General features: G+C 36.1%; 1 protein-coding gene across 1 annotated transcript; it reads right to left on the minus strand.

Annotated features, from left to right (window-relative positions):
- On the minus strand, positions 1 to 27043 carry CARS (cysteinyl-tRNA synthetase; the record flags this gene model as incomplete). Its single annotated transcript, XM_010078366.1, has 22 exons — positions 1 to 793; positions 1882 to 1965; positions 3204 to 3263; positions 4633 to 4700; positions 5086 to 5166; positions 9185 to 9266; positions 12107 to 12175; positions 12671 to 12860; positions 14331 to 14428; positions 15383 to 15486; positions 15794 to 15923; positions 16135 to 16263; positions 16794 to 16906; positions 17498 to 17619; positions 18762 to 18850; positions 19499 to 19639; positions 20867 to 21016; positions 21980 to 22078; positions 22504 to 22600; positions 22898 to 22986; positions 23829 to 23920; positions 26798 to 27043. Coding segments are annotated over 22 exons (2468 nt in total), but the record flags the coding sequence as incomplete, so codon positions are not given.
- Between the last annotated feature and the right edge of the window lie 247 nt (positions 27044 to 27290).

Here is a 27290-nt window from a genome sequence, read left to right on the forward strand (position 1 = left end):
ATGCAGGTGCATTTCCTTTGTACTTACACACTTGATTGCAACTGCAGACTGAGCAAAGATGATGATCTATTCCCTTTTGCAACAAAGCAACTGTTAGCTTCTACTATGCAAAGTGTTCTGGGTAAACTTATGAGAGTTTTTAATAAGGGTAGCTAGAGTTAGTATCATAGTGGAACTACACAGTTTTTCCTGCTTATGTAAAGATACTAAAGTCATCTGGAAAATACTGTTCTTACTGTGGGACAATTTACTGAGCTCCCATTTAGTAGTAAATTTTGCTGACTGTGACATATTCCAGAATGCAAGCTACAGTGGGTTTTAGATAGAGATCAGTACGCAGGACAAATTAACCAAAGCCTGGACAGCTATAATAAACAAGAATCCTTATGCGGACTTGCTGACTGAGCAGCACCTTCCTAAATAGAACTGGCAACCACTCAACCTGCTACTGTTGTTGTGAAAAAACTTCTTACAGGTTGTCTTTTTTTTAAGAATCGATTTTTATTCACTTTCCAGATGACATTATTAATCCACGTAAACAGGATTTTTACTTTGCACATAATAGGAAGTGTAAACAGAAACTCGAGCATCAGTATATGCTCACTTCTTCAATAGTGACCCAGCACTCGCCTTCTAAAAAAAAAAAGTCCTCTTGTTTTCAGTTTGTATTTCCATTCTGAACCATTTGTAGATACTCCTTGTATAGCTTTTCTTGGGTTTCATAAAGTTTCTTTAGCTTCTTAATTTGTCCTTTGCTGAGTTCTTTGCCTTCTGTATCATGGGTGGGAAATCCCTGAAATATTTAAAAAAAAAAAAAAAAAGAATATTTAGGATAAATTCTTGGACTGTTTTTGCTCCTTACGGAATTGTGTTTTAATAAAATGGGGGGTAATGTCATAATGTCAAGCTGTCAGGATGGGATGCATTTTGGCTAATTTTATTCACTTAGAAGTTTGACAACTATCTTTGACTATATATGTGTGTTCCCTCCCTAGTTAATGGAGGGGCAAAGGGTTTACTTATTTTCTCTCCTGTACTAAGTAAGGGAACCTTAGACCACTAACTTGTACATGGTTATAGTTAAGAGAATAATGACTAATCCCCAAACAGAGATCACTTTTAATCATACTAGCATATTGAATCCAAGGCTTAAAGCAAAAGCAGTAAAAGACTTGTGTTCTCGATGGAGAAAGTATGATCAGAGTTTTTATGGACATTGTCCTTGGCTTGCAAGCACTATTTTCCAGTATTTACACTGGGTCTGAATTTGCATGGGTGAAGAGGACAGGCAGAAGCGGGATCAATGTCCCGGATCAAGCACTGAACAAATAGTGCTTTATGTTTTCCAAGTAATGCCTTTTATCATCAAGGGGAGCAGTCAAAAAAAAATTATCCATACAGCCCCTTCAGAGATCCTTTGCCAGGAGAGAGCAAAACAGTGGGCAGAACCAAAATGGAAACACAGGACCTCTCTGAAAAACACGGCTGTCTCCATCAGTTCTAGCAGAAATGGGGAGTTTGTACTTGCAAGTCAATTGCTTGCCTTGCAACAGAGTAATAAATCTGTGAACACCCATCATACATGTTCCTATCCACAATGTCTAGAGGGAATTTTGCTCTGCAATGAGAGGGGCCAAAAGAGGCCAATGTTCAGTGAAAATACCCTTGATGATGGCTAACAGTTAGAGAGCCTTGCTCCCCAATGCAAGGTATGTACAATAGAATAAATGTATCATCTTTTCTTTCTCTCCTTCCATCCTCCCACTATGTTAATAGCACTGCCCTGGAGGTTTTGGAACAAGATCAGCTATGTACACTTACAATTGAGTATGCAAAACTGGACAAGGAAAACCAGTCCCTATCTAAAGAAAAGTCTCTTACATTTTCATCAAACATGGAATATTTGTCATGTTCTGATTTAAACATTTCATGCGGTGGAATCTTCATTTTTGCCAGTTTTGCTGCCTGTAATATAAAACATGAATTAACTGCATTAGCATCATGGTGATGTCACATATGCAAAAGGAAAAGTAGACTATAATTTGCAGATCAAACAGCATTTAATTCACAATTGTTTATCATGTGAAAAGAAATTTTTAGTGAGGAACAACTCAGTAAGTCTTAGCTGTGTCTGTCCAGGGGAAAAAAATATGTTTTAAATCTGTAGAGAACCACTTATTAAAATAGATGTATTGCAGGAACTCGAAATAACTCACTTATATATTCCAAAAACTACATCTGATTTTTGCTAAATTGGCTCCTTAGTGTTTCAGGTGTAAACACAAAGTGAATAGTTGCTATGAGTAAAGAATATTCAGCAACCAACCACTGCAAAGGGAACCACCTTTATCAACCGTTTCCTAAAAAAAACAGGTTTCTATGCAGGTCACAGCAGGATCAGGACACAATTGCACTGAAAATAGACTGAACTTTCACGTATCAGAACTTTCACATCTCAGAATCATTTCCAAATAATTTATGTCCAATCCAAGGGAATCGCCTTTTTGAAAGAATGCAAAAAGCTACTTGGAATTTGTAGATTATAAAATGCTATTTATCAGGTTTTCTCTCTGTACACAGTGATCTCTAAAAGTTTACTTCTTCTTTCAACCCAGGAACTTATTTCCTGTACATGTATCAGCATGACAATCAATCTTTTCTTATGAGTTCATCTCCTCTGGCTGCTCCTCATCCAAAGCCTAAAACCTTTGAGCTAGCTCAATTCCAATGGTAGAGATAAAATTTTCACAAAACATTAAATTTCAGAGTTCAATCAAAGGAACAGGTGGATTCTTAAAGAGGAAAAAAACCCCTGATTTCACATATACCTACAACACTGGAAAGGGAAGAAAATAATACATGACACAAGCAAAGTCTTCTGTAACAGGCATGCAAGGTACTACTTTGGCAGTTAAGGAAGTAATACTGTCTATAGGCTGAAATAAGTGCTACAAGCTCTTCTAAGAAGCTTTTGCAGCCTTTAGTTATGTTTTCAAATATGGCTTCTGTATAATAGGAGATGAATATTCAAATCTGAACTGCAAGCCAAAGTCATTCTGAGCAGGAAACTAGACAAAAAAAAGACATGGAGGCCCAGTTAAGGCTGGGCAGAGAGCCCGCATTCTAATGTAATCTTTCCTACATGTGACTATTGCCACTAACACTCTTCTTCAAAACCAGATTAAAAGGATCTGAACACTTACTTCCTGCTCTTGTTTTTTCCTGGCTGCTTCTTCTTTCTTCCTTTTTTTCTCTTCTTCAATCTGTGAAAGGCAATGTTAACAAGTAAAAGGTAGCTAACTACTTCATTTGATTGTTTTCCACAAACCTGAGCCAGCTAGCTCCCCTGGATGTCTAATTACAGACAGAACTGGCAGCATGACCTGCAGTAAAAACAATATACCTTATAACTAGGATTGTCTGATACCTCCCACTGTATGACTTTGCTTAATTTGCTTAACAGTTTTAACTGTTAAGAATGCATTTTGCATGCAAAGTGTATACACATGAAAGAATGCCTACAAAGCCTGCAAAAGAAATGGCCCTGCCATTTCACAGGGAAAATTGTTTTGCAAATTACTTCAAAAAAATACCAGATTTCACTGATATTTTAAGCTCTTGCCTCAAACTGTGAAGACATTACAGTTTCTCAAGCAGCAGTTCGATCCCCTAATGTTCCTAGGGAAACAACTTTCCAAATTTAGACAACTTGTAGAACTTAAAAAAAAAAAAAAAAATCTCATTTTGCACTTGCTTAGGAGAGACGTATCAGTTCTCCAAGGGTTCTGCCAGTACTGAACATAATACTGTTTCCAGGGAAAATGTACTCTAGCTGCAGGTTCCACCCAGCAGCTATATACAAACTGCCCTCAAATGTCTTTTTGATTAAAACATCTGGAATTGGCTGAAACTACATTTTACTTTTCCCTTTTCTAAAAAAATATCTACGTGGAAGGAGAAACGTTGAAACATTTGGAAGACTTTCCTAGTCATAACAGAATTTTATTATTTATTAAAACTGAAGACAAACATACCAAGTGTTACTTTTAAATATTACAAAATCAAATATTAATGCTAAGAAGTGCCAAAAGGAGGGTTTTCTTCCGACCTTGTGCATATGAATTAGAATTCACCATCTTTACATAGCAACATGTGAATTCTTGCCCCCACACCCTGAATATCTCATTCATCCATACTACATTAATTAAGATTTGGCCAGTGCATTTTGTTCTCGCATGTAAGATAAATACAGTCTAGTTCTATAGAAAATGTCAACTTTGTTTGTACAGATAGAAGAAGTCCAAATTAGCTTCTCATTGGAATCATTCTTCCAGAGAGATAAGACAGTATGCTTGCAATACTCAACATCCCTTAATTATATGAAGATCTTAAAAAAACAAACAAGCAAACAAAAAACCATAGAGGAATTCATTAGGTCCCATACAAAATTTTCAAAAAGCTGTTTCAAAAATTCCTTTCCTGAACAGACTCAAATTTTAGTATCAATTCTCTTATTTTCCTGGTTTCTAGCCTGTTAAGATTCTTCTTAGAAGTTATCAAAGAAATGTAAAAGTATCCATATCTTACACATTACTTTAAATTTTAAAAATACAGAATGCTTAAAATAATAACCTTTTTCTTTTCTTCTCTTTCTTTCAATAACGTGTCCTTATCCACTAATTTAACCACAGTTGGAAGTCCTAAAGAAGCAAAAACAGATGAATGTTTCAAATGCTTGAATAGTCAAAGACAAATGCATTTACCCTATGATAACTGTTTTATTTTTGAAAGCTGAATGCAAATACAACTCAGTAACTACTCAAACGTGACTAAGAAATTAAGTGCTACACAGAAAGATCAAAAAAGATTGCAATGTACTTTTTAATATTCTATACATATAGTACAATGTACAGTTCTAGAATATATATTCATACATCAGAAATATGACATATGATAACTTGTCAGTCCTTGAGTCTGTTGTATTATTCCAGATTATTCTTGACAGGTTGTTTTTATACTTCTTATGAAAATAGTAAGATTATAAAAGCAGCTACCTACAAAGTTGCAAGAAGTATAATTTGGTACCTTCATGATCTTCAAATCGAACACCAAGTTCAGGAAGGATGTCATCTCGAAGAGCATCACTCAACTGCAGCACTTCAGTTACTACAGAGCATGAAAAATACTTTTAGTGAAGTAAGATGTAGTACAAGTGTGCTTCTATCATGCTATGTAGTTACTTAAATGCAGTTAAGAAATTGCCACTCTCTCTCACAGGCCAGAGAAAGGTCTTTGCTTTAAAGTGATAAACCTTTTAAGTAAGCTCTATGTAGCTGAAAGAAGACAGAAAAGAAGCACATTGATTAATTTCAAGTCCCTGCAAAACAATTTCTTCCAAGATACCCTCATTGTTCCTGAAGGGGAACAGAAAGAAAATCCAAGGCAATTCAGAAACAATGCAACAATTCTTCCAGGATATAGTGGAAAGGTATATGACTCAGAAAGATCCTAATGGTTGCTTTAGGTTTTCCAATAAGAAGGATTAAGAACCCTATTTTAGAAAAATCACAAATTAACATAACCTGTGCTACATCTAACAGTGCCTTCCAAGGACTGTGATTTCTTGGTTTGATAACTACACATGCATTTGTCAGAGCAACTGTAATCCAAACATCCTCTGTTTCTACAGGCATTTATATTTAGTCTCACAAAGCCGTTTTTTTCAAGCAAGCTAGTTGCAGCAGAACAGAGAATTTTGATTTGACGTTCTGGATGGTGATCAGGACATCATGACTAACTTTTTTTTTTGTCTTGCAAACTTATCAAAGAGCCTTTGATGACAGCAAATGGTTAAGAACTCAGGATTTAGCTGAAATAGATGCTTCAGGTCTTAAGAGGAAGAAGTAGTGTTCTGCAACGCTCTCTTTGCATAGCAAAGCGTCAGTTTGTAGAAGCTCTTTCATCTGCTGTGAACTAGATCGTTATTTTTCTTGATCCAGAGCAGTTATACACAGTGAGCCACATTCATGTATGAGACAACTCTAAATAAGCCATTAAGATAAACAAGTGATAAGATTACGCCCCTGGCTGTTAACACTGAAAGGTGTCGACTCTAACCTAGACAAAGAAATTACATATATCATATCAAGAATGTATCAGCTACACTTACTGCTTATTCAGTAAAACAGCATCTGCTCAGTTATAAATATTTACTTATCTGAAATAATAATTGAAAGTTTAAGAAGAAATCCATCAAGGTAGAGAATGAGGTAACAAAATGTGTACTATTTATGAAAGGACAAGTCCTCTCACCACACCTCTGTCATCCAGAGGAGTCAGCACCATGCTGCTTAGGGCTGGAAGGTGCCTGTTCTTTGCACATGGTACCTCTAGAGCAAAGACGTTTAGGGACTGGGTAGGGGGCTGTTATGTGCTGCCCCAAGACATAAGCCATTATCCTCACTGAGGACAGGGACCAGAAAAGCAGCGGGATACTGCCTTATCACCAGTGCCCATGAACACCCTGGCAGCTAGGCACTCCCTGAGCCATGACTATTTCCCCAGACCTCTTTTCACATTTTTCTGTGACTTTCAAGACAGAGAGGCTCAGATATGAAACAGATGTTGTGCTGTTGTGAATGGGAATACTGTGATGGGGAGGAAAAGGAGGAGCTTGAAAAGCATCTTGAGAATTCTGTATGTTAAGACCGGCAGCAAATAAACAAGAGCAGGCATGGCTACAACGATCAAGTTTGTCCCACTTTCTGGTCAACTCAGCTATATCAGGAAGAGGGCAGAGGGTTTCCCACTGTGTCCTAGAAGCTGCTTAGAGCAAGATACCACATGGCACCAGCACCCATGGCAGGAACTGAAGATGCAGGCAGAGTTCAGTCATGGACACCTTTACCACAGGGTAGTCAACTGCAGCAGATGTCCTGAGGTAAGTAACCAACAACAACTGAAAAGACTCGCTCCTGTTTGAATATCTGAATAGCAATTTGTTGCTAATGAGAATTCTTCCCAAGCATCAGGGGCTGCAGTGGAGCACAGATCTGTTCCACTGTGCATCCTTGCAGAGACAACTATATGGGGTCTTTGCAGTTGGTAGAGTACTTGCGTAAAACATTGGGATGGGCAATATAGAGATGCTCTGACCAACCAATCATTGATCTCTTTTGCAGAGGTTTTCTGCATTTCTTTCCCTTGTACAGCAAGCACAGTGTTTTCCTTTTTCTGTTTGCTGTCATTGCTAGATATGTTCACAAATTAAGTCAAGAATCAACTGCAAATGATCAATGCAGGTCTCCAGTTTGAAACTAATAAGCTTTGAAATAGAGGATTTATTGTAGTAATCTGTTTGAATGTTAGCCATTCAGGATGATGGTAACATTTCTGTAGAATATATATATTTTTTGATTCTTATCAAAACCCATAGTTTTACAAATGGCTATTCTGTGAAATGTTTTGTAAATAAACACATTTTTAAAAAATTATATGTACATGGATGGGGACATTGGTATTACTCTGCAGGTTTCACAGAGGCAGCATACTTTTTACTTAACCTCTATGAATACTTAAAGCAATACAGATCATGTTAATTAATATTTAACACCATCCTGACAGCATCAGGCTATGATGAGGAAACTCCCTTCACTTACAGCTATGTAGAGGCAATATCCCCAGGCATTAATCAGAACAGCTTTTACAGTAATTTTACACTTCCTGCAAGGAACAATTTAATGAGTACAGGGAAACGAATCAGTAGCATGTCAGTGAGGGTCCTGCCAACCACCACTCTGCTTCCATATGTCAAATAGCTTAATGAAAGATGCCTCCCTGGTCAAACTGCAGAGTGCTCTGTATCCCAACCAAATAGCAACTAGATCCAGCTTTATTCTTACTGCCCGGTTTATTTCAGACAAAAAATCAATACCTTCCAAGTAAGAAACTCAAGTGCCAGTAAGCCAGTCTAGCGCTAAGTTCATTCTATAAATTAGCTACAAGAAGCCCCGTGATATTTAAACCTTACCACTGTTAAGAGTGAGGATCAGTTTAGCTGAACCATCAGAAAGCAAGGGAAAGAAAGCCTCTGATAAAATGAGTATTTATGTTAAATACTGAAAGGCCAAGGGTCACATTTTTGCCTGAGGATATACACAAAACCTTCTTGAGTTAATTAAAGTTACAGAAAATATTTGCTGTTAGAACTATTAAGCCGATTTCTCAGCATCAATTAGGCCTATAGGAGTTTTGACAGTAATAGCTGAGTAGTCACATTAACAAATACAGTTTTGTGCTTTTAAGGTAGACTTAATCGCCCTTAGAAGAACTCAAAAGAGTAGCAGAATGAGAATTTAAATTCTTTGCCAGCTGAATAGGTTATCAACCAGACACTACAAGTAATTTTATACTTCTGTATAATATATGGGTTATTTACTTATTTATGTTATATATATGTGTATATATATATAAAATGTCCTATTTTGCCTTCAAGTACAAATCTCAGTGTAAAAAAGTTTTAAGAAAACAAGAAACAAATAATTCCACAGGGAACAGCAGAAAAAAGTACAAACTCCATTAGGAATTAATCAACCAGAGGGTTTAATGGAACAACCTTTTTAACACTATATGGTTCTGCTGCCAACACACACAGCATGACCAAAGCCTTTCAGAGGGGGAAAAAAAAAGCGCCCAAAATAACTTCTGGTAAACTCCCAGATGAATTCTCCAAAGAGAGCACTCAATTACCATCGGGGAGCTACAATTCCAACTATGCTAACCAATAAGAACGAACATCTCAGGCTATTTAAACACAGACAGTATCACTGTGTAACAACCTAAACTTTTAAGAGAATGCAAGCTCTCTGCGGAAAGAGATCAGGGTACTTTCATACCTAGAAAGCAGGGAGTGCCCTGATCTAGAGAAACAACAGCTAATCCTCCTCATTCCAAAACTTAGGTCCTTTAGGAAATTAAAAGAAAATTAGTTTGGCAGTCAGTAAAAGATTCCCAAATTAAAGAGACAGGTGGCAGAGGTGCAAATATTCAAACCAGCTCTGATTTAAATATGCTTCACTTTTATTCTCTAAGCAAAGAGAGACTATCAGCTGGCTCACCCCTCCAGTTTGATTCCTGCAACCTCCGAGTCTCGTGTGCAACAATACAGGAAAAAGTGAACTCTCACCTTTCTTCTCTCTGGCAATTTGTCGCACTCCTTCTCTGAACTCAGAAAGAACTTGTAGGTATGGCATCACGGTAGATTCAATCTGCAGGATAGTTATTTCTACAGTTAGCAAAACATCATTTAGACATAAAATGTCCTTACCCACTTCATATTTATGTGCTTTTGGATGGGTCTTGACCCTCAGGGCAGATCTGTATCAATAAAAACTGTCATTGCTCTATTGGTGTCAAAGGATAAATGACAAATTTGCATGAACTGTCAATGTTCCTTTAGTGCAGATAAAATCAACTTGTGAAGTTCTGCCTCTCCCCATTCCTTTTTCATCTCTTTTCAGTTACAGATACATCAGTTCCACAGGGTTTGCTACAGTCCAGGTAACTATAATGCAGTATGAATTTGCCCCTTCATGTTCTGTGTTGTCTTGCTTAGGTCCGACTGCTCGTTAGACATAGTATCAGCTGAAACTGATGTTAGGACTTATTCTCCTTAGAACACAGATCTGTTCCTCAGATGTTAGCTAATGCTAATTGTACTTATTTCCAATATAGTGCAGTTGTCTGTATACCTCACACAACGCCCCCCCCCCCAAAAAAAAAAAAAAAAAAAGTCAGCAGAGATTACTGTTTAATTATTTCAGTGTAACTAAATGCTGGTCAGGAAAGTTCAAAGAAAAAGTTCTCAAAATCCTGCTCTCAGTGGTAATGAATAGCAACAGCAAGCAGTGAAAAGCAATGAACAATTAAAAAAACAACTACAGATCAGAGCTTTCTGCCAACACCTCTCTGAAATCCCAAGACAAGAAGCCAGGCGCTCAGGGGCCTGCTTAAATTAAAAGTTTCATTATTTTGGAGGGTGGGGGAGAGAGAAAAAAATGCATGCTTTTGTTTCCCCTACAGTTTCCACTTCTTTCCCATCTGTTAAATTTCCATGACAAATTTCTGTGCAATTAACAGACAAGATAGTCTGTTATGCCATAAAAGTGCCCATATGAAAGGAGCTGAGAGGCTCCATTAAAACTTTTCATAAATGTGAATACTATGCAGTCAGCTTCACAACTAGAACCATTGCTGACAAGTTTGGCAGAAAGAATAGACTCTGGGAAGTGAGCAACAGTCACATCACTACCCCTTCTACACTGAAACTAGCTCAACATGGAAATGAAGTGGTGTCAGGAAAGGAAGCACTGTCACTACTTTATCAGTCATTTAAAGATGAAAGATTTTTATTTCCAGAATAATTACCTTGACAGCAATGCTTAATTCATTTGGAAAATGAGCTACAGAACCTGAGGTTTTCTGACTTCAAATCTCTTCTGTCCCTTTTCAAGTAACTTACTTAAACCACGGTAATTAAGCTAGTTGTTCTTTTGAGCTTCTGAAGAGGATTATGCCTTTTTTGGAGATAATGACTCTGTTGGTTCCTTCATCTCCAATTTAGACAAGGAAACAATAGGCCTGATCCACAGCCTTCTGTAATTAATACATTTTCCAACCTTGAATATTAATGTGATAATTTTTGCTAAGAAAAATAAGTATCTGCATGGAAGATTAAATGTTTAATGAAACAGCCAAAACATTTGTGATATTATGCATCTTTGTATTATAATGTTTAAAACCAGTAATGTCCTAGGTGATAAAAACAGGAGTTTCTTGTGTGTCACAGAAGTTAGTACAAGATTCTCCTGACAACTGTGCTAACGGGTGTTAGCACAGGATTCTTTCTGCACAAGATTCTTCTGACTCTACTACCCTTGGCAGCTTTCCTTTAGAGGAGTGAAAGGGCTTAGGTTCTTGTCCCAAGCTATTGCCAATCCTTCCATAAAGCATACCTGTTGTAAACACTGCCTGAATGAACTGCTACATACTAATTTAATTTTCATTTTCCCTAAAAAGGTAAATGTTAAGGTCTGCCTTTGTTCTGAAATTCAAAATGATGCTGAGCTAAATTAAAATTCACTATTGATGCTGTTTGGTGTGGAATACTGAGCATCTCCTGTATTATCCTTGTTATAGCATTACTGTAGATTTCCACAGCACAGTAATGTAAGTATTTGCATGGCCAATTACCAGATGTGTGGTCATTCACATTCTTCAGCCACAAGCAAGCTTTCCTCCTCCTTCACTGAATAGAAAGCTTAGTTTTTTTGTTACACTACAAATGTTTTAATTATTCCTTCTAAGGAATAACAGAAAAACATATGGTCACACCTTTGAATGCAGAAAAATACTTGAAAAATAGCACTGATTTGTCCATGTCAATTTTTTTGCAAGAACAACAGCAAAGTTAATAGCTCTCATATGGAGTTATTTCTCCTTCTTGCACCATGAAACATTACTGTTATTATAGAGCCCATCAGCACTTTCATCAGGTATCTTCCAAGTATTTCCAGAAAAATCCTGCATCACAGTGGAACTGCTAGGTGACCAAAGCAAAACAGCCTTCAAAAGCGAGAGAAAAACTGTGGCTACAAATGAGATCAGAAAAAGAGATTGAAATGCGGATAAAACTCCAGCTGCCTCCAGGCTGGTTTTTGGTGTACCACAAGGAAGTTTAATCAGTATAATTATATTTTTGAAACTACTTAACATACAAATACTTGTAATGAGTCTTGACTGTAGCATGTGCTGTCTGTAGTTAACATGTGGTTTCTTAAACAGACTCATCATTCAGAAGACAAGATAATTCCTTTTTCTGGTTGCTACACAATTTGTCTGTCATTAAGTCAAAGCAACCTATAAAAAAACCCCAAGTCTCATAAAAGAAAAATCCTGCTTGCTAAGCCAATTAATTACTTCAGATTCAAATGTTAAAAGCAGAAAGAATATAATTCGGCTACATATCAGTAATGGAATCACTTTATCTAACCAAAGCTTTCAAAGGACACTGAGTAATTTTGTATAGTGTACTTTGTCCTTCACTTACATTTATGTTCTGACTATTCCCTCCAACAGGAAAACCAATTGCGTCATCACTTTCTATGGCACCAAAAATCTGGTCAAGGGGAAAAAAAAAAAAAGAAAAAATAAAAGATTGTATACGTCAAGTTACAGGTATGTGAAAACTAAGCAAAATCACATGTACTAGAGGTTTGAAGCCACCTAGTTCTTATTTAACCCACAATTCACTACTCTAATAAGATGATCTATTTTTTCAATTATATAGTATACTAAGCATTGGCTTTCAGATTTAGCTTTAAAGCTGTCAGATTTGACATTCTGATTTCATATTTTTTCCACTGTCTAATTTTCCTTGCATGTATTAGGGGCTCTCCACTATTCAACAAAACATTAGCTGAAATGATAATGTAACATAAAGGACTCCAAATGGTTCCTGCTGCAACACACACTGCAATTTGGGGTTGTTTTGGTTGGGGAAAATCTCCTACAAGATTTAAACAAAGACTGAATAGATCCCTACTGAACTTGAAAAATACAACAGTTATAATTGCACAGTGCAATAGCAACGTTACTACTTGCTATTACATACCTTTAGCATTTGAGTGAGATAGGAACTGATGTTTTCTAAAAGAAGTCTGTTTGGCATTTGTCTGGAAGATTTCTTTGCAGCAATATAGGAGTTACTCTGACTGACTAACGAACGCATTTCTTCTAAGACAGAGCGAGTGTCAATATTGTCACACAGTGCTTCATGAATTGCTGCCTTCTTCTCGTAAAAACTAAGAAGAAAAGAATTTTTTTTTACTATTGATGTCAAAAGTATCTGCAACCTACTCTGAAGAACTTCTCTTAGAAGAGTAAGGAGACCTAAAAGTGAGATAATCTTTCACAGGTCATAGTTTATATTTGAAGGAAAAACAGGTGAGAGAAAAAGGCTTTACCATGATGCTGCTGTTTTGCTGCTGTGGACAAAGGCAGGCAGCATAATCTAATTGGCAACAACTATTCAAACAAATTACATCTAACACATTTTTAACAACTAACCTTTTCATACGAGTTTTTAAAAGCAGTATAAATTGCTTATTTAGTACCTTCTTGTGCTTCCTATTTTTTTTTTTTTTTTACAGTATTGCTCTCCTATTCCTATGTACCAGCCAAGTACTCTGTTCAGTATCTTTCCAGTGAGGAGCACCAATTTGGAAGTTTAACTTACCACAAAGTGAGGTGTTACGAAGCTGTTACAAGCAGATACAAGGAATAAATTCCTGTAAACCTTTGTAATGGTTCATGAATAGGCATTATAAGTAATACAGTACATTAAGGACCATTTCATCATGCAAGAGGTACTACTGTTTCAAACAGCATACTTTTTCCAGAGAAAAGAGAATGAGGAGTGGTATAGAAAGGAGAGAAACAAACATCCATGAAGCATATCTTCTGTTCCTCCCACTCCTTTGTCCCTTCCCTTTGACCTCTCTATTACTTGCTGTCTTCCCTCTATTTTAAAAAAAGGGTTATCTCTACCAACCTCAACCTGAAGATGAAATTTTCAGAGGACATCACTAAACAGAAGCATCTGTACTTGGTCCTTCAATAGTCAACATCTCTGTCCACAACAATGAACTGAACTAGGAACAATTTTAGTACTGCAACATAAGATGCTTCTATTTCAAATTTCACTCATAACAGAAGTCATATAGGGAGCTGTTCGTATTACAAACAAAAAATGTGGTTTTGTTATAAAAGTTAAAGGCTGCAATATTGATATCACTGTTCTCTCAACACCTTTTCAAACATTGGCACTCTGATCTTGTGTGCTTTTAGTCAGGTCATTTAACTTCTGTTTGCCTCAGTTTGCTCACTGCACTTTGAAATGTGCAAAATACTATTTTTCCAGTTGCAACCACTGTGAATTATCGGTCACTTCTCAGATAGAAGGACAGCATTTCATGTAATGAGAAAATGACAGCTATCTAACAACAAAGTTCTCTTTCCCTTTACAAACAGGGAGATGAGGCATGCCAGGGTACTTAACATGAACAAAAGGGAAATTAACTATTTCATCTATACTTCATAAAGCTGTTGCAAGATAAATTCACTAGCTTATACAGAGTTGGGGTACTCAGTGGAAATGGTACAGACTTACAAATGTCACTATATCCATAGTAAGTCTTTTTGCAAAGAGAAAAAAAAATAAACATGTAGCTACACAATGGCTATTCACAGAGAAGTAGGAATGCTCCACTCACTTTTTGTTCAGCTCTGTTTCCTGATTTTCCCATTTCTGAAACTGGCCTGTCACATCAGGGGAAGCTCGAAGAATATCCTTCACATTTAAAAAGAACTCCTATAAAAGAAGAATATAGCTAAAAATCAGTTTAAATTAGACAAAACCAATATTTACTATGAAAAGGCATTATCTCTTAATTAGCCTCCTAAAGTTTATGGTTTCAACACTGTTTCAGCCAGGATCTAGTGAATGCCTGTCAAAACAATGAAGCCCACACATTTCGCATAACTGTAAATCACTGCTGGACTGTAATTCAGTTCTGTCTCTTGGCTCTGCCATTGCATGGTATACTATGACACTCTAACACCAAGCTGCTCAAATACAAGACGGTTTTATAAAAGTTTAGGGAAGAATTCTTATGGCAGATTTTTAAGTGTGTTGCAAGTAATGAAAGCTGAGGAATAAAAATGGCTTTAGAGCAAGGGCCTATTTTATGTGGGCATCCAGCTTGGTGAAAAGTAATTTTCACTTATTCTGTGGCCCAAACCACACCAATAATCTCAAAATGCCATACAGCCTCCTTGTGGGAAATGTGGGCTTAAATCATAGCTCCAAACTCATCAGAGAAAGGAACTGTCCCCGACACCTCATATATGCCCGCAAGGCATAGAGACAAATACTCGATGTATGTGCTGAGGAGACAAGGTAAGAATGATATTCCCTCTTCCCCTCTGGCTATGTGTAAAGTATGATCTGGTAGACATGGTATGAGAGTGAGTCCTATAACCAAGCTGAACAGAGAAACTCATCTTGCGTGTTAGTGCCAAGCTGCTCAGAGATGTCAAAACCTGGAGAGAGCGCCCATCTGCAGAGAAATGTATCTGCCTGTGGAATTTACAAGACTTGAATGTTCAATTGTAGCTAAACAAATGTGTGACATCCCACCTGATGAATTCAGAAGGCAAACTCAGTCTGTGGATATGGCCTATATATCCTTGGGTTCTATTCCTTGAAACACAAATGAAAACACAAAGCTTAGAGATCTGGAGGAAGAATGGAAAGCTTACTTACATTCATAAACTTCTCATACTGAATAGCTGACTCCATGGTATTATTTGAATAATCCAGTGTATCCTTCCAAGAGTGCATGAGGAAAGCCAACCGTAACTGTCGTGCTATTAGGAGTTTCAAAACAAACAGGGAAAATAATCATAATCCAAAGCATTTTTATGGCCCCCAATACTGCAGAGGCTAAGAACATAATTTTTAATATCATTACTATCAATACATCTACCAAAAAAGCAAGAACACTATTATCCAAATAATACTAACAAGGAACAGAAGAACAAGGAAGCTGTTCTCAAGTTAGTGAGGAAGAAAGTTAGCATTTCTAGAAACTCCATTATGTGCCTGAATAACAAAATTACCACAGTCACCACTCAAAGTACATCAAAGGCATTCAAATTCCAAAGTAATTTTTACCTGTATGTTTCTTCAGTGCATCTTTTATGGTAATGAAATTCTTCAAAGATTTTGACATTTTACAGCCAGCAATTGTTAAGTGGCCAGTATGCAAAAAATACCGAACCCAGTGATTGTTTTCAAAGTATGCCTGCAGCAAAAACAAACAAACAAAAAGACCCAACACTGTTTACATACATACCATGAAATAGGATAATTTAAGAATAAAATCCTGAGAACAAGTTATGCTTATACAAAACACACATAACAGTTTTAAAAATTAATTGATGGATTTGTGTAAGTTGCAGTCAAAGCAAAAAGGTGGCTTTCTGACTGCAGAAACTGAAGGCCAGTTCATTCACCTCAGATTGTGCCAGTTCATTGTCATGGTGGGGAAAGCGGAGATCAAACCCTCCTCCATGAATATCCATTGACTCTCCTAGAAGGGACCCAGCCATTGCAGAACATTCAATGTGCCAACCTGGACGACCCTGGAAAGAAAAATACATTACTTGGCTACTAGTTAAATGTCTTTCTCTCCTGCCTATGGATCATTCCCTCATTGGTCTGCCCCCAAGCAGTTACACCTGAGGAGATGAGATACAGTGTTACCAAGAAAAAAAGATTCTCAGTCTCAGCTTCATAAAAGCATACTGTTGGATTTAAAGATCAAACATGGCGTATACATCTGTGATGCTTTGATTATCCTGCTTATTATTATTTTTAAAATTGCATTAATATTTTTGATTACAAGGAAAAAAAGGATATAGAAATTATTGCAGTTAAAGCCTGGAGATAGAGGACAAATGACCAGTAACTGCCATCATGAGCCTGCATGCAGACTTCTGTTCAAAAAGTATCATACACATTCTAAATCATTAAATGAACACAGTAACAGAATCTACAATTGAATACAAGATCCCCATAATCTATACATTAATACAAAATGAGACAAAGTATTTGTGTAACGTGCTATTTAATAAGGTATAGAAGATCTAAATCCTGATTATAACGTCCTTACCTTTCCCCATGGAGAGTCCCATGAGGGTTCTCCTGGCTTGGAGGATTTCCACAAAGCAAAATCATTTGGAGAATGCTTCTCACTTAAGCGATCAGCTGAGATGCTCAGGTCACCTTTCAAAAGAGAAAATGTAAATATATACATTTTAAACACCAGCATTATTGATTTTTTGGCCTCTCTGTATCTCACATCAAGTGAATTAAAAAATAAATAAATAAAAGAAATAGGTATTTGGATTTAGTTCAACACAACAAGGTTTACAAAGTAAAAAAGAATTTTCAGTATGAAAGAGGAACCCAAATATTTGTCATGAAATAACCACAGCCTGATGTGGAAAGCTTTCACCTGGCATGCGGGGGACCCAGCTTCAAGTTTTGCTCCTTCTACTTTGAACCAGATGAACAGCCAAATAACTGGGCTATAGTCAAATGACTGAGCTATTCACAATTCTGACCAAAAAGACCTACCCAGAAACATCCTGGAATGAATAGCATTTCTTGGTATTTTCCAATTAAAAACTTCCAGGAAAGTGCTGGCTCAAGCTACAAAACTTTGGAAAAGAAATCTATTTGTAAAGGAAGTGCAGCAGGTAAACCAGTCAACTCTGACCAACTTTAATCCAAACATCAGTGAAATCAATCAAAGAGGTCAATACATCATCAGTTTCTTCAGCAACTTAAGCAAACATTATTTCCCCTTTTTACCTTCACCCTCTTGAAGAGCTTTTTGATCACCTACAGCTTCAGGAACCAACTTAGCATAGGAGTGTTTTTCACTGCAATCAAACTTCAGAGTATCAAAGTATACAGATCCATTGGACACATACCTGCAAAGTTAAAGATCATTATTTAGCTAACTTTCTACCAACACTTAACTGAATTTTATCCCAAAAATCACTGTCTTAAACTTAAGTTCCCTAGTGAAACCACATACAGTATGGTACTCCTCAGTATTGTAAAGATGACTTAGGTGAGCCCAAGTTTTAAGTTTTTTTTACCATAAAGACTTCAGATAAATCATTGAAAGTCATAATAAAATTGATCAAAAGGAAAACAACTAACATTTTTTGTTAAACTCTTGTGAGAGGTCAGATAACAGTCTCAAGAGAAGAAATATGTACAGTACTTCTGGTCCCTTTTAATATTTTGCCGTAATAGAATATGTTTGTTTCACAGTCCATTTTGTCCTCCTTCACTTTGCTAATTTTGTCCAACCAAAGCCATAATAAAAACTCTGACACAAAGGTAAGTTTCAGGACCACTAGGAATACTGGTAATTCAGTGCAAACAGTTTTAAGCTGCCACCGCCCTCCCGCCATCCCGCTTTTCTTTAAAATAAAACTGTAAAATGTAGGTTTAAAGGAAAAACATGCAAGACAAATCATAACAGTCTGTACCACAGCTTTGTTTTTTTCACAATAAAAATAAATCCATGTTGAAAAATTGAGGCTATTAGCAGAAAGAGAACTCAACAATTTCAGATGGGAATCTATCATGATACTTAGGAACTTCTAGACTATTGTCTAAGATTTGTGAAAATCAAGCTCATGTCAGAAAAGCAGTCCACAATTAGGTTTTTTTTTAAACTTACACTATTTACAGCTGATTTCTAGGCATCTACTCAGGCATCCATTTTTGAAAGCCCTTGCTGAAGGCCAGAAGTCAAACACAGTTCAAGTAAATGGGAGTTTGGCTATTTACTTTAATGAACAGGGATTTCACTCTATAAATTTAATAATCTGACTTCTCTGTAAGACATCATAAAAAGTACAGGACAGCACATTTTCATCAGGTGAGAAATAACAGGTCTTTTGCAAAGGAACCTGAAGTTTCTTTATTTGATGAAACATTACTTCTGGAAAAGACTAGCATTGCATAGAGAAAACAGTTCAAAGCTAAGTGTTGAAGCAGTCACTCTAGCGCCGATACTGTATAAGCGCACAACAAAAGCATCCAGTAGCAAACTTACCCATAACCATTATCCACAATCTTTTTCACAAAATCCACAATTTCTGGCACATATTCACTAACCCGTGTTAAAACATCTGGAGGTAAAACCTATAGATGAAAAGGAGAATTTTATATTTATATATAAAAATATTTATACATATGCAAATATGCACTAAATACATATATTATACATTGGTTAAAAGTTGTCTCAAAAGCAAGTGACAGTGGAACCTAAGATTCCTATTTCAAGCTTTCTGCTCTGAAACAATCTGCTGTGGCCATTTTTTGCTCAACGTTTAAGGCAATGTTAACAACAAACTACAGGAGATGTCAGCTCTTCCACTTGTTGCACTTCTGACAGAATAGGCAATAAGTCCCACTGATTTGCAGGTAAACAAATAAACCTTCACTGATCTGAACCATTGCATGTGACACAGCATTTCATCCATACCACACAAATCTGTCCTTGTTTGCTATAATTACATATAATTCTTAGTGGCTAAAGACTGATAACTAGTCAATCTAAATGCTGAGGTTGGCAGGGCCCTCTTGCGCAGCTAACAGACTCTATTTCAAACTTCTGGGATGGAGACAGAACAGATGCTGATTTAACAGCTACCTATTCGCATTAAAGGAAATACCTTATCAACAAGGCTGAAATATGAGGTCTTTGAGAGCTCTTAAGGAGATAAATTGTATTCTGGGTATTACGAAACATGGCACATACACTTGTAGAACAGAAAACTGATTACTTACATTGAGTGCTTCCATATCCTTATGAAATTCCCCTTCCCAGAATTTGGGGAGCTTTGAGAATATGGAATTGTCAGTCACTTGACTGCCAAATTTTGTGTCCAACCAGTCAGACAGCAAATCTTTGGCTTCTTTCAACAGCAGCTATAAAACAGTAATTGTAAGTGCAACTGATCAAAGACTTCCCATGTTTAAACTCTGCAGAAATGTCTTATTCTGAACAGAGGTTTGCTTAAGAAAAAAGACACTTGGCTATGAATACAGAGTAATCCATGCTTCTACCAGATTTTTATCATATTGCCCTTCATAAATATGAATAAAACAAACAGAGGAAGGAAGATAAACTGATAAGTGGTATCTGTTTTGATATCAATCACTTAAATAGGCATGTGGAACTTATGCTGTAAACACCAGATGGGACCTGAAGTTTTATCACATCATCTGTTCCCCCCATTAGTACTGGATAATCCTAACAGAAGCCTTACTTTTCACATTGCCAATAGGTGTTTGAAAGACTAATATGAACATGAGAAAGGATACATTTCAGTCTTACATTAAAAGATTACATCTTTTTAATAAAAGGATAGAGCCCAGAAGGTGTGATTGTTTAGATTTTAGTTGGTTTTAAAATTGTTAGGTCAGTATACGCTTTTATAAAGACACTTGGTATTAGAATAGCTGGACTTTTTTTAAAAATATAATTTAGAGAGAGAGTCCTCTCAAGAAGGGAGCACATACCCTAGGCTTCCTACAGTAATTATCAGAAATAATCTGAAAGCAAAAAAACATGAAAGTGGAAACCAATTACTAAGACAGTAGTTATATTGACTGACTTGGTTACTGGGACAGTACCAAAGCCCAACAGTCAATAGGACTACTGTCACTAAATGTAATGGTCTTTGGATAAAACTTTTCCTGAGCATAATTTTTCAGAATGTATTTTCTTCTCTGATCAGAGACAGAAACACTTGTCTAGAAAACTGCCACCACTATTGGAATGTCATAAATGTATGTTCAGTAATTTATACTGAAAGTAATTCATCAAGACAAAAAAGTCAAAGAGAAAGTCTAAATATATGAAAGAGAAAAATCCCCATTGGAAAGGTAAAAATAACTGAGTAATTATCACAGTGGAAGGAAAAAAAAAAAAGTAATTGATAAAAACAGCATCCAAAACCTATATAGTTGAATTCAAGGATCACATTTCCTGTATTGAACGCAAAGTACTAAAAAGTCCTCAGGCACACCATTCCTCTTTTTATGAATAAAAATTTCCATAAGGTTCCAGGAAATTACTACAAGCTAAACATTATTTTTAAAACCTCTAACAATTACAAGCCAAATACGATTTTAAAAGGAGCTCAAACTAACCTCATGACATCTGTTGATCTCTTCTGCAGGGAGTTTTGCTTGCACAGCTTCTTGTAGGGGGCCAAAAGCAGACTTCACTGCATTTTGAATTCTTTCCAACATTTGCTTTTTATCTGGGTCTGTTGTCTCATTTAATTTAACTGAAAAAAGCTACCAAAAAAAAGAAAAGCAACTTGCAGTACAGTAACGCTATGTTCTATACACACTATATTACCTTAGCCACATAAGACCTTACTAGTAATTAATAATACATTATGCTACATAAAAAGCTTTGATACCAAACTACTGAAACATACTCTTCATCAGAAATAAAGGAGAAGTCAAAAGAATTTAGGTCACATCTTAATTCAGCTTTTCTATAAAGTCTTCTTTACTACATCATTGTTACTGTTGTTTAGTAATTTTCATTTTCTATGCAGCTGATCACCTTAATTACACAGTTCATTATCACAAATCTGAAAAGGAGAAGTTTTAATGTGAAACAGAGAGATTAAATGCTATGCTTAGAGAGTATGTCAGGCAATGATGGTTGGGCAAAATTTACAGGCCTCCTATTCCCAAGACTGTATTCAATTCATTAGACTGATAATCTCTTTGTGATCTGTAGTTCTAAAAACGACCAGAGAATCATCTTCCCCCACCTTCAGTCCAGCATACACAATTCATTAAATCCCTAAAGCTTTGGAGACTTTTTGCACCTTCCAAGGCCATCAGTGGTACCAAAGAGAAATCTCACAAGCTTTAAAAGATTATGGACATATGACCATTTTAAAACTATTTTAAAGGGTTAAGTTTTAATTCTAACACACAAGCATCCAAATGCCTCTTGAACTTTTTCTCCCAATATCCCAACAACAATATACATACATGCACAAACAAGCTTTATGGACATAAAAATCAGGCATGCCTTTTACACAGTTCTTGTCAATTCTAAAACAACAGAAAATCAAAGTGATGCGCAGTTCCAATAACATTTCTAATTTCTGTGGTACCAGTTCAATAGAATAACTGAAACAAGCAGAAAGTTTAAGGGTAGTAAAGTCAGATGCATTTTTCAGATGCTTTGCTACTTTATTGAGTAAGACACTAGCAGGGATTAAATACCACACCCACCTCTGAGGCAGTTTTAACATCCTCAAGTAACTGCTCTGGTGCTGATTTGTTCTCTCTATACCGTTCAAAAAGGTAATTTTGTCTTGCTCTCTTGATGATCTATAAAGTAGAAACATGAAAATATTTTTGTGAAGTGACACACAGTTACACAAAGTGCAAATAAAATCTATTACATACCAAAGGCATTTCAGAACCCCTATAAATTTAACAAGCTACAAGAATTACATGCAGTAATACAAATTAAACACACCATACATAGTTAATCAGCTACCTCAGAGTAATTAGGTATCTCAGCAACAGGCAAATAAGTTATTAGTCTTTATTATTTACGACAGCTTTCATTCATACACAAGAGTACAGGCTTTGATACAGCAGAAACAGAAAAATCAATGACCTTATATACAAAATGTATGTCTAAGTAAGTGTAAGATTTATCTTGGCTTATCAAATGGCAATTACATATGACTCTCTGACTTCCATGCTCAAAGTACAGTATTTTAGAAGGTAATTTAAAAAGATCTTACCTTATCATCTATATCTGTAATATTCATACAATAGAAAATGTCATATTTAAAATAATCCCTCAAGATTCTTCTCAGGATATCAAATGAGATGTATGACCTAAAAACACAGAAGATATAGGGGGTGTTTTTTACTGAACACCTCAAGTTTATTTCTATGCTATGCACAAACTATTTTAATCTCAGAGTCAATACTTTTACAGCAGTTCTAATTTTCACTCATCTACTACTAAGTTTTTAATCGCACAATGACATAATATAACATGTTTTTAATGTTAAATTTCAAGTATTGACTCTAACAAGACCTTCTAGTAATACACTTGTCTAAATAAAGTACCTCTTTCTATTAATCTTTTGGCACTGTTATTACATCTATCAAAATAAGAAACTGCAATACCTGGCATGTCCCATGTGAGAAGCATCATAAACGGTTGGACCACAGCAATACCACAAGACCTTTTTTCCATTCTGAGGCTGAAATATTTCCTTAATTGAAAGGGAAAGTACAGTGATCAGCAGAAATTGAAGACATGATCTCAGGCCAGTAACAACACATTTGGAGAAGAGAATGCAAAAACATGGATTATAATTACAAAAAAGGAATAGTTATTCCCCTTCCAGTTTTACAGTAAGAAAATATCACTACCAGCTTTATCATGTAAGAGAAATAACATGGTGTGGCTGCTTATGCTATCTGCACTCTTATCAATCAAGATATCAGATTGACAGATTTGGACTAGGCAGGGCATTATTCAAGCTGCATTTGTAAAAGAGAAGATCAGGCTTTCTTTTATACTGAAAAATGTTATAGAGTATTAACCATTTCACACATACTTGGATACTACATCTTGTACAACAGTAGTATTCTTAATATTTCCTCTCTTTCCCAAAGGACCTTGAAACAAGACCACAAGAAGTTTCACTAGTTTATATTACAATAATTGGCAAGACTTTTTTTTACACAGACAACATCTGAAGAAAGAAACTGTGATTTTATTCTGTTCGCATTGCCTATACTTATGTGTATCACAGTTGAACCCCTGCTATTTTGCATGATGATAACTTGCAGTTGGGAACTATATCTTATGCAATATACACATACATACAAACACTTGTAGTATATATATTTATTTATTGTGTATATTAAATCACTTGCCCAGCAAACACACTTGACTCACACAGCATGTCTGGCATGTGCTTGTTAACATTCTGCAAAATACAACCCAGAAATCTGTCTACTGATAAGGCAAATGCTTAAGAAACAAACATTTGATGACTTCTCTATTTGTGTTTCTATGGAAATCTCCACATTTCTTTCATTTAATCACCTTATTGCGAGTCAGGCTGTTGTACAGGCAGAGCCTAGAATGCTTTGTTCCTTCAGGGGGAGACCAGGGGGGCTGCACACGCTTGCCTTTACCTAGGAGAAAAATGGTTTAAACAGAACTGAAAAGACACATTCCACAAACAAATCTGCAATATAGCATTCTCTTCTTATCACATCATTAAGTTATTTCAGAAGAAAAAAAAAAACAAAAAAAACCAGATAATTCGACAAAGCAGCTTCAATCCTCATAAGCCAACTACTTTTGTTAGAGCTCCCTATAAAGCCACTATAACCAAAAGTAAATTATTTCAATATAGTTTATATTCTACTCTGACTTGCCATTCCTATTAACTTTTGATCCAAGTAACAGGAAGGAAGAGAGTATGAAAGAACATGCAATTCAGTTCAAGTATTAACAAGAGCTTTGGAGTTTAATGAATTATTAATAAAGTGTTATGGCAGTCCTGGGCTTTCTGCAATGGCATTGATTGTACTGCGATGGCATATCACAGATCCCATACAGAATTAGCAAAAAAACTCCAGAGACCAGTTAGTTTCTAAAGCCAATATTGACAGAGCATGTGTACTCGGGGTGAGAGGTAGGGAAGACACAAAGGTTTAGAAAGAACCTCAGCTTTTTATCATATATATTGTTGCTATGTACACAAGGCATTTTTGAACACACTTATTTACCGCAAATATGCTCCAATTCAGCAAAAGGCTAAATTTTGCCATTAAAGAGAGTAGATAAAACCCAGGTAATATTAGTGACAATATTCTTGCATTTGTTTTCTTTAAAATTTTTAAGAAGCAACACAGTTGTTAAACTCATTATTTTTTCACACAAAAGTGTGTCATCTGTCAAAGAGCTGCACTTTGCTATGCACAGGGCTGCTTACAGCTGTAATGACATTAAACTAATTATTGCATTAGCTGGGAATGAAAGCAAACCAGGAAATTCAAAAATACAGCAAAGTTGCCACCTTAGCTCATGCAGCATTGTCTTTAGGAATTCTCATGGGATGCATTTAACTGCAATTAAAATATTATACAAACTATTTGTTTTGACAACAAAATTGCCTTTCTGATCCTGTGTCTCAGGGTACTCTTCATTAACTCTGTTTCCCTGGTATTTTTGTATGAATATTTTGTCTGAAAACCTTCAAGTAACGTAAATCTTCATGGTATGAGAAAATTAATCTCTTTCTCATCTTCCTTTTTTGAATAATTGCCTAAATAAGAAAAAAAAATATCTTAACTGTAGTACTCTTGTCTCATAAATGGACTCCGTTTAATCTCCATGTTACAGATCGACAGAAATATTTGTTTATTCTACACATTTAATTGTATAAGGTACTCCTGAAAAGAACACATTAAGTTCAAGAGCAGTGTATCCGTAACACAGACCATATACTAAGGTATGGATTTGTTTACTCTTTGATTTAACAAGATTATGCTCGCATGCTTAATTGCGGCTAACATTTCCCTCAGGGAGGGAAGCCTATGTGGGTTAGTCTAATAAAAGATAAACCTGTAAAGCTTTCTTTACGTACAACCACACTAAACATAAGAAAAAACCCAGATACTGCACCCTAAAGTTCTCAGCTTGCGAGCTGGTTGTCATGTTATATCCACTACATGGACACCAAGGACAAAGCAAAAGGCATAGTTTAGTCTGTTCAAATACATATCTGCCAGCTATAGTGTTCCCCCTCGTTGAACTTAAGTTTGTTTGCTCTAATCCACCCCTAGAGCTCTCTGATATACCCAAAAAACCACTGATAAAATATCCAAGGTCTAAGCAGTGTGGCAGATTCATGTGTCGTTTTCATAGTGAACACTGCAGAACACCATTTCAGGACTTCTGATACATATATGCACAGATCATGAAGATAACAAGACATAACCCTTCCAAAAGGGAGACAACATTAAAGATTTAATGGACAGGAAAACAGAAACCTTTTCTCTTATTGCTTCCCTCTGATCCATGAAATTCTGCAGACAAATTGTAGTTAGTGACATTAAATCAGCTATCAGATCCAGCAGAAGAGCTGAGATCCCTTCACTGCTGAAAGGAAATCAATAACCAGCACAAACGCATGCAGGTGCACACACACACATATACAGAATCTATATGCAGCAGTCTGATATTAACGGCTGGTCTGCTAGGAACTGAGAACACATATGATGAGAGGTTGTGAGAAGACAGCATTGGAGTAATATTAGTCAAGAACCATCAGCAAAACCAACAGACATTATGCAGTCATTTGTAGGTATTGCAAGCACTATACAACAGCTCTGTGTTATTATTATGAACTATTTCATGACTCCCTGAGCAAGGATCTCACTATAAAGCAATTAAATAGACTAGCTCATTGGAAAACAACTCAGCAGAGTGATGCAGCTCCCAAAAATGGCAGCACCCATGCTTACACAATGACCTAGATTAACCGGTTAGTATTTCCTCAAATCATCAGCAATGCCTGAATTACCAGGGTTAAACATTCTTTTTAAAATTCAGTATTAATAACAACTGTAAGAGGCAGTATTCAGTTTACTTTATTATGAATTTTTATCTTATACAACTATTTCGTTACCCTTGCAGGGGAAAAAAAAGTGGGCTGAGCAAACCCTGATATTTTAGGGAACAAGCCAAACCCCACATATTCTTTTACAATTCAGTAGCTAGCTTTTTTAAAGAAAATACACATAATTGAATTCTGTATACTGAGGAATTTTAAAACCAAAGAAATGTGGAAACAGAGCTTTTAACATTTAAACAGGTCAGGATCTATCAATTACACAGTAACTATATGCAAGACGAATTTCATTACTTTGAATACAAGTTGATACAATAAATTTTAAAGCGTGCAAGAGAGTATGAAAGGGAACTTCTAGGATTTCTCAGCAACAAAAACCAATACAATGTCAGCTATTCTATAACCTGCCCACCAGTTTCGTATTACTCACTTGTTTGAAGTTTACAAGGCTCATTTTTTTCACTGCTGCCATCATAGATTGCTTCTATGTGTCTGTACCACCGGACAACATGGATATACTGGTCCACAGGTGGCCCCGAAAACTTTCTGAATACCTCCACATCTGCATGTGAAAATGTGAACCCCTGGATATAACTACGAGTGCTCAGGTACTCATTCAAAGCCTTCACCCTGGCTTCCTCTTCACTAATGCTCAGAATAAAACTGTAGCTGGAAGCTGTAAAGAGAGGCACAGGACATTTGGTCAGCATTAAAAGAAGAAGGAGATCCCATGACCAAAATATATACTTATAATATACATCTCCCCCTCTAAATTACCTTTGTCAACTGACAAGAAATTTGAGAAAAAGATATTTAATACAAGCTACTGAATAACTATATATTTCCTATTCATAGGATTATATTCACTCTGTGGTAGGTTTTTTGGAGACATCTTTACAAAGAATAATAAGGACAAAAGCACA

The sequence above is a fragment of the Pterocles gutturalis genome, unplaced genomic scaffold (assembly GCF_000699245.1).
Source record: "Pterocles gutturalis isolate BGI_N339 unplaced genomic scaffold, ASM69924v1 scaffold50203, whole genome shotgun sequence".
NCBI classification, from domain to species: domain Eukaryota; kingdom Metazoa; phylum Chordata; class Aves; order Pterocliformes; family Pteroclidae; genus Pterocles; species Pterocles gutturalis.